Source organism: Notolepis coatsorum (assembly GCF_963971535.1).
Source record: "Notolepis coatsorum genome assembly, chromosome: 11".
In the NCBI taxonomy this organism is placed as follows: Eukaryota; Metazoa; Chordata; class Actinopteri; order Aulopiformes; family Paralepididae; genus Notolepis; species Notolepis coatsorum.
In genome coordinates, this window is record NC_140175.1 from 3,020,428 (window position 1) to 3,028,685 (window position 8,258).

Sequence of the window (8,258 nt, forward strand, 5' to 3'; positions counted from 1 at the left end):
TCTGATGTCTTGGTATAGTGGGCAGGTTGAAGTATATGTCTCTGATGTCTTGGTATAGTGGGCAGGTTGAAGTATATGTCTCTGATGTCTTGGTATAGTGGGCAGGTTGAAGTATATGTCTCTGATGTCTTGGTATAGTGGGCAGGTTGAAGTATATGTCTCTGATGTCTTGGTATAGTGGGCAGGTTCAAGTTCAAGTTCAAGTTTCTTTAATAGTTGTCATACAGAAGTACAGAATACTTTTATACAAAATGCTTCTTACTGTTACGCTCCAGAGACTGTGCAAGACAAGATAAGTATGAATAAATAACATAGTATAGTATGTAAATTAGAAGTAAAAAAAATGAGGTCACAGTGTTCAGTATAGACATATGTACAATGTTCGATGCAGAATAGACGTAACTGAGTTACCATATAATATACAATACTATGCAGTGTACTAATATACAATACTATATAGTGCAAGGCAGAAATGGGATGAGGTGCAATTTAGGTACAATTTACAGTAGGTGTACGAGTTGTAGTGCAAATCCTTTATCAATAAATATAAAGTGTGTTTGTGTGATCTAAAGTGTGGAGAGTGGGTGCTGCAGTGTGTTGTTTGTTTAAGTGAGTGCGTGCGTGTGGGTGTGTGTGCTGTGTGCATTTGATGGTTGTTGCAGGTTGAAGTATATGTCTCTGATGTCTTGGTATAGTGGGCAGGTTGAAGTATATGTCTCTGATGTCTTGGTATAGTGGGCAGGTTGAAGTATATGTCTCTGATGTCTTGGTATAGTGGGCAGCTTGAAGTATATGTCTCTGATGTCTTGGTATAGTGGGCAGGTTGAAGTATATGTCTCTGATGTCTTGGTATAGTGGGCAGCTTGAAGTATATGTCTCTGATGTCTTGGTATAGTGGGCAGGTTGAAGTATATGTCTCTGATGTCTTGGTATAGTGGGCAGGTTGAAGTATATGTCTCTGATGTCTTGGTATAGTGGGCAGGTTGAAGTATATGTCTCTGATGTCTTGGTATAGTGGGCAGGTTGAAGTATATGTCTCTGATGTCTTGGTATAGTGGGCAGGTTGTTAAGAAGTGGAGCTCGGTTTCCACCTCTTCTTGTGTGCAGTGGGTGCATAGTCTGTCTTCTCTTGGGAGCCAGGTCTGACTATGGCGGCATTTCTTGATGGCTAGGCTGTGCTAGCTGAGTCTGTACCTAGTCAAGGATCTTCTTAGTTTTGGGTCAGTCACAGTGCTCAGGTATTCTGCCACTGTGTACTCTCTGTTTAGGGCCAAATAGCATTTCAATTTGCTCTGGTTTTGGGTTGTTTCTTTCCAATGTGTCAGATCGTTTTCTTTTTGTTTTCTTATAATTTGATTTAGTCCAGTGTGGTTTCTGTCTGGTGGCTCTGCTTGTGTTTGTGAGCAAAGTCCCAGAACCATCTGGCTGAGTGGGCATCTATCGAGGGTCTCTCTGTGGATGAGGGCTGTGTTGTGGAGTGTGTCTGGGTCACTTTCTTTTAGTTCAAGTTTCAAGTTTCTTTAATAGTTGTCATACAGAAGTACAGAATACTTTCATACAAAATGCTTCTTACTGTTACGCTCCAGAGACTGTGCTAGACAGATAGTATCAAATAACATAGTTTAGCATGTAAATTAGAAGTAGAAAAAGAGGTCACAGTGTTCAGTATAGACATATGTACAATGTTCGATGCAGAATAGACGTAACTGAGTTACCATATAATATACAATACTATGCAGTGTACTAATGTACAATATTATATAGTGCAAAGCAGAAATGCAGAAATGGGATGAGGTACAATTTAGGTACAATGTACAGTAAGGTGTACGAGTTGTAGTGCAATCCTTCATCAATAAATATAAAGTGTGGGGAGTGGGTGCTACAGTGTGTTTGTTTAAAGTGAGTGTGTGCTATAAAGTGTGGGGAGTGGGTGCTACAGTGTGTTTGTTTAAAGTGAGTGTGTGCGTGTGGATGTGTGTGCTATGTGCGTTTGATGGTTGTTGTTGTGTAGTGTTCATTGTTCGTTAAGCAGCAGTGATTGTGGAATTTAAATGCTCTTTTTTGAATTTTGATGATTAGTGGGTATCTTCCTAGTTCTGCTCTGCATGCATTATTTGGTGTTTTCCGTTGGGTGCAGAGAATGGATTTGCAAAATTCTGCATGCAGAGTCTCAATTGGGTGTTTGTCCCATTTGGTGAAGTCTTGGTTTGCAAGTGGGCCCCAGACTTCACAACCATATAGGGCAATCGGTTCTATGATGGAGTCTAATATTTTGAGCCAGATTTTGATTGGAATGTCTAACTTGATGGGCCTTTTTTGGAATATCATAATTTTAGTTTTGTTTAGTTTTACTGTCAGTGCCCAGGTCTGGGAGAATTTGTGCAGAAGATCGAGGTGCTGCTGTAGCCCTTCTTTTGTTGGGGACAGCAGCACCAGGTCATCTGCAAACAGTAGGCATTTGACTTCTGTGTTTGCTAGGGGGAGGCCAGGTGCTGCAGCTTGTTCCAATGTTTTTGCCAGTTCATTTATGTATATGTTGAAGAGGGCTGGACTCAAACTGCACCCCTGTCTAACCCCACGGCTTTGAGGGAAGACGTCTCGCTCTCTCTCTCTCCCCTCTCTCTCTGCTCTCTCTCTCTCTCTCTCTCTCTCCTTCTCTCTCTCTCTCTCTCTCTCTCGCTCTCGCTCGCTCTCTCTCTCTCTCTCTCTCTCTCTCTTCTCTTGAAATGAAAGAATTGAAATGCTCTTTTTTGGATTTTGATGATTAGTGGGTATATCTTCCTAGTTCTGCTCTGCTCTGCATTATTTGGTGTTTTCCGTTGGGTGCGGAGAATGGATTTGCACAATTCTGCATGCAGAGTCTCTCTCTCTCTCTCTCTCTCTCTCTCTCTCTTGCTCTCTCTCTCTCTTTCCTTGATCACTCTCTTAAATATCAAATTATTATTAATTATTAATATTTAGGTTACTATAGTGATAATGAAAACCTATCGTTATTACTACTGACACTCAGTGTGTGTGTGTGTGTGTGTGCGTGTGCGTGTGCGTGTGCGTGTGTGTGTGTGTGTGTGTGTGTGTGTGTGTGTGTGTGTGTGTGTGTGTGTGTAGGTGTGATCCTGTACATCCTCCTGGTGGGATACCCTCCTTTCTGGGACGAGGACCAACACAAGCTCTACCAGCAGATCAAAGCAGGAGCCTACGATGTGAGTCTCTCTCTCTCTCTCTCTCTCTCTCTCTCTCTCTCTCTCTCTCTCTCTCTCTCTCTCTCTCCTCTCTCCTCTCTCTCTCTCTCTCTCTCTCTCTCTCTCTCTCTCTCTCTCTTTTTTTTGTCAATACACACACCCACCACTAGGCTATGCGAGGCGAGAGCCCCACTCATTTAATATACAGTGCAAATTAAGTGTTCAAATGAAGGCATCCAATAATAGATTAACCATTGTCTTACCTTAATGCAGCAAAATCGTCTTGGCATCAATGATCTTTTCTGCTTTAACTTTGTCTGTCTCTCCTGGCGCGTTGTTGTTCTGAGCCAGTTTTGGATGTGATGTTGTGCCTCATTGCTGAGAAAGACCGTTCACGACTTGAATCACAAGTTGCGGCGCTGACGGCAATGAAGGGAACGTTTTTTGTCATTTGGATCCCATCATGCTTTGAAAACAATGTACATACAGTAGCTCTAAAAGTGTCCACGATTTGATGAAAATCATGTCCTCTTAGAGCAAGCCCTTGTTTGCCACGATAACGCAACATATAGCCTCGCTGATCCGTAGTTATGCCCAGGGGCAGCCCGTGCAGCTTCTAAATCACTTTGTTTGTATGCCTTGGAAAAATACCGTATATCCATTTGCTTTTTGAAATTTGACTCAAAATAGCGCGCCGGTGTTTCGCTACAAAGCGATTGGCGGGCAGAACTTCGGAACGCAGATGTTTGCTTTACTCGGCCTGCGGGATCAGGATGATCATGTGAATGATGTGATTGGCCACATTATTTACTAACCTGAGCCTACGCGTGATTGGTTACTGCCTGTACCTGGAGACGCCGCCACCTTCGTCGTTGACACCTCGGCCGGCCAGCGGGCTGCAGCGCAAGACACACAATATAGTAGCCGGCGCACATATATTATATATACATTTAAAAATTCCCAGCATAACATTTGATTTGGGTAGGCCTAGCCTAGCCTAGCCTTCATTACCCACCGCCTATGCTCTCTCTCTCTCTCTCTCTCTCTCTCTCTCTCTCTCTCTCTCTCTCTCTCTCTCTCTCTCTCTCTCTCTCTCTCTCTCTCTCTCTCCCCTCTCAATTCAATTCAAATGGCCTTATTGGCATGACGTAACTTGTACATGTTGCCAAAGCAAATGATTAATATTAACATAAACATAAAGTACATAAAGATTATCATCATAAAATATCATCAAAACATAAAACATCAAATATTACAGCATAAACATGTGTCACTCACTGTCCCTCAGTCTATGGCAGGCAGCAACATAGGCTGCAATTGGCTCACAGCTTGTTGAGTCCTCCTTTCCTGTGCCTCCCCTTTTCAATAGCAAGGCTGTGCTCACTCAGTCTGTATTTTGTCAAGGTTCTTTTTAGTTGTTGATCAGTCACCATGCTCAAATAATCTGCTATGGTGTACTGTCGATTTAGAGCTCTCTCTCTCTCTCTCTCTCTCTCTCTCTCTCTCTCTCTCTCTCTAACTTTCTGTGTGTGTGCGTGCGTGTGTGCGTGCGTGTGTGTGTGTGTGCGTGTGTGTGTGTGTGTGTGTGTGTGTAGTTCCCCTCTCCAGAATGGGACACAGTGACTCCTGAGGCAAAGAACCTGATCAACCAGATGTTGACCATCAACCCGGGCAAGAGGATCACCGCCCAGGAGGCTCTGAAGCATCCATGGATCTGCGTGAGTACACACTAGGGCCGACCCCTGTTAGTCGAATAGTCGACTAATCGATCGAAAGGAGCCGTAGTCTGCCTACGAAACAGGCACAGAGGCACTGAAAGAGGATTTCACCCGTCTAATGAACACACTAGACTAGACAAATATCAAGATGTATCCATCAGTGGACCAATTGCATGCTTTCGCAGAGGACAAGAAGCCTTCCGTCGACTCCTTCACACATTATGCACCCCCCACAGCCCAAATGGAACGATACAAAATATATATATATATTTTTTTTCATAGTCGACTAATAGTCGACTATCGGCTAATTTTGGCGACTACAAGTCGACTATACAAATCCTTAGTCGGGGACAGCCCTAGTACACTAACACACGCACACGCACACATACACACACACACACACACACACACACACACACACACACCGTCACACACACACACGTCACACACACACACACACACACCTGTAACTCTCTGTGTGCTTCTGATGTCTCACAGCAACGGTCCACAGTGGCGTCCATGATGCACCGACAGGAGACGGTGGAGTGTCTGAAGAAGTTCAACGCCAGGAGGAAACTCAAGGTGAGACGGAGACATTAAGGTTTTGTCCTCGAGGTAGACGTTAGGGTTTGTCCTCGAGGTAGACGTTAGGGTTTGTCCTCGAGGTAGACGTTAGGTTTTGTCCTCGAGGTAGACGTTAGGGTTTGTCCTCGAGGTAGACGTTAGGGTTTGTCCTCGAGGTAGACGTTAGGGTTTGTCCTCGAGGTAGACGTTAGGGTTTGTCCTCGAGGTAGACGTTAGGTTTTGTCCTCGAGGTAGACGTTAGGGTTTGTCCTCGAGGGGAGACGGTAGACGTTAGGGTTTGTCCTCGAGGGGAGACAGTAGACGTTAGGGTTTGTCCTCGAGGTAGACGTTAGGGTTTGTCCTCGAGGGGAGACAGTAAACATTAGGGTTTGTCCTCGAGGGGAGACAGTAGACATTAGGGTTTGTCCTCGAGGGGAGACAGTAGACATTAGGGTTTGTCCTCGAGGGGAGACAGTAGACGTTAGGGTTTGTCCTCGAGGGGAGACAGTAGACGTTAGGGTTTGTCCTCGAGGGGAGACAGTAGACGTTAGGGTTTGTCCTCGAGGGGAGACAGTAGACGTTAGGTTTTGTCCTCGAGGGGAGACAGTAGACATTAGGGTTTGTCTCGAGGTTAGTTTTTTTGCGTTTTCGTTTTTTTTTGCGTTCGTTTTTTAGCGTTTTCGTTTAGTTAGTTCATTTTTTTGCGTTCGTTTTTTAGCGTTTTCGTTTTAGTTAGTTCATTTTTTTGCATTCTTTTTTTGAATAATTTCTTTTGCGTTTGTTTTCGTTTTAGCTCGTAAATTTTTTGGCGTTCTTTTTTGCGTTCTTTTTTTTCGTAAATTTTTTTGCGTTTTCGTTTTAGTTCGTTCTTTTTTTGTGTTCGTTTTTTTGCGTTTTCGTTTTAGTTTGTTCTTTTTTTTTGCGTTCTTTTTTTTCGTAAATTTTTTTGTGTTCTTTTTTTTGCATTATTATTTTTGCGTTTGTTTCGTTTTAGCTTGTACATTTTTTTTCGTTCTTTTTTTGCGTTCTTTTTTTTCGTAAATTTTTTTGCGTTTTCGTTTTAGTTCGTTTTTTTTTGTGTTCGTTTTTTTGCGTTTTCGTTTTAGTTTGTTCTTTTTTTTCGTTCTTTTTTTTCGTTCGTTTTTTTGTGTTTGTTTTTTGCGTTTTTGTTTTAGTTTGTTCGTTTTTTTGCGTTGGTTTTTTTGTGTTCTTTTTTTTGCATTCGTTTTTTTGTGTTCTTTTTTTGCATTCTTTTTTTTTGCGTTCCTCGTGGAAACCCTGAGAGAGACGGCGGGGAGAGAGAGAGAAGATACCTGAGACAGTAGACATTAGGGTTTGTCCTCGAGGGGAGACAGTAAATGATTCCTCCCACGCCTACTAATGTGGTTCAGTTGAATTGCCCCCCTCCTCCGCCCCCCTTCTCGTCTGTTAGTTGTAGAGGTCGGCGCAGGATGATGGTTCACACTAATGGAGCTATAATATTGAACCAGGCCGGGCGGGGAGTCATCGTGTTGACAGGTTCCCGATGTGCCGTGCCTCCCTGCCGTCGCTGCACTTTATCACCACTCTCTTTCTGTCTGGGCTTCACTGTGGGGGCAGAACAGTACTGGGAATTCACACAGCAATGTAAAATAACACAATATCCATATAGGGCCAGGTGGTATGTAAGTATATCACAATATAGAGCCAGGTGGTAGTCTACACCCTCCCCAGACCAACAGAGGAGACATGTGGTAGTCTACACCCTCCCCAGACCAACAGAGGAGACATGTGGTAGTCTACACCCTCCCCGGACCAACAGAGGAGACATGTGGTAGTCTACACCCTCCCCAGACCAACAGAAGAGACATGTGGTAGTCTACACCCTCCCAGACTGACAGAGGAGACATGTGGTAGTCTACACCCTCCCCAGACCAACAGAGGAGACATGTGGTAGTCTACACCCTCCCCAGACCAACAGAGGGAGACAGGTGGTAGTCTACACCCTCCCCGGACCGACAGAGGAGACATGTGGTAGTCTACACCCTCCCTGGACCAACAGAGGAGACATGTGGTAGTCTACACCCTCCCCAGACCAACAGAGGAGGCATGTGGTAGTCTACACCCTCCCCAGACCAACAGAGGAGACATGTGGTAGTCTACACCCTCCCCAGACCAACAGAGGAGACATGTGGTAGTCTACACCCTCCCCAGACCAACAGAGGAGACATGTGGTAGTCTACACCCTCCACAGACCAACAGAGGAGACATGTGGTAGTCTACACCCTCCTCAGACCGACAGAGGAGACAGGTGGTAGTCTACACCCTCCCCAGACCAACAGAGGAGACATGTGGTAGTCTACACCCTCCCCAGACCAACAGAGGAGACATGTGGTAGTCTACACCCTCCCCAGACCGACAGAGGAGACATGTGGTAGTCTAAACCCTCCCCAGACCAACAGAGGAGACATGTGGTAGTCTACAACCCTCCCCAGACCAACAGAGGAGACATGTGGTAGTCTACACCCTCCCCAGACCGACAGAGGAGACATGTGGTGGTCTAGACCCTCCCCGGACCAACAGAGGAGACATGTGGTAGTCTACACCCTCCCCAGACCGACAGAGGAGACATGTGGTAGTCTACACCCTCCCCAGACCAACAGAGGAGACAGGTGGTAGTCTACACCCTCCCCGGACCGACAGAGGAGACATGTGGTAGTCTACACCCTCCCTGGACCAACAGAGGAGACATGTGGTAGTCTACACCCTCCCCAGACCAACAGAGGAGGCATGTGGTAGTCTACACCCTCCCCAGACC

The 8,258-nt window shown here is 45.0% G+C and overlaps 1 protein-coding gene across 1 annotated transcript in view; it reads left to right on the forward strand.

Annotated features, from left to right (window-relative positions):
* The window catches only part of LOC311236473 (calcium/calmodulin-dependent protein kinase type II subunit gamma), a gene marked incomplete at both ends in the record, with an annotated part of 36,038 nt that extends 29,139 nt beyond the window's left edge, over nt 1-6,899 (forward strand). The window contains 4 exons of the mRNA XM_084324151.1: nt 3,106-3,200; nt 4,775-4,897; nt 5,396-5,479; nt 6,894-6,899. Coding sequence (XP_084180277.1) covers nt 3,106-3,200; nt 4,775-4,897; nt 5,396-5,479; nt 6,894-6,899 — 308 coding nt within the window. The remainder of the gene's footprint in view (nt 1-3,105; nt 3,201-4,774; nt 4,898-5,395; nt 5,480-6,893) is intronic.
* Nucleotides 6,900-8,258: the final 1,359 nt, after the last annotated feature.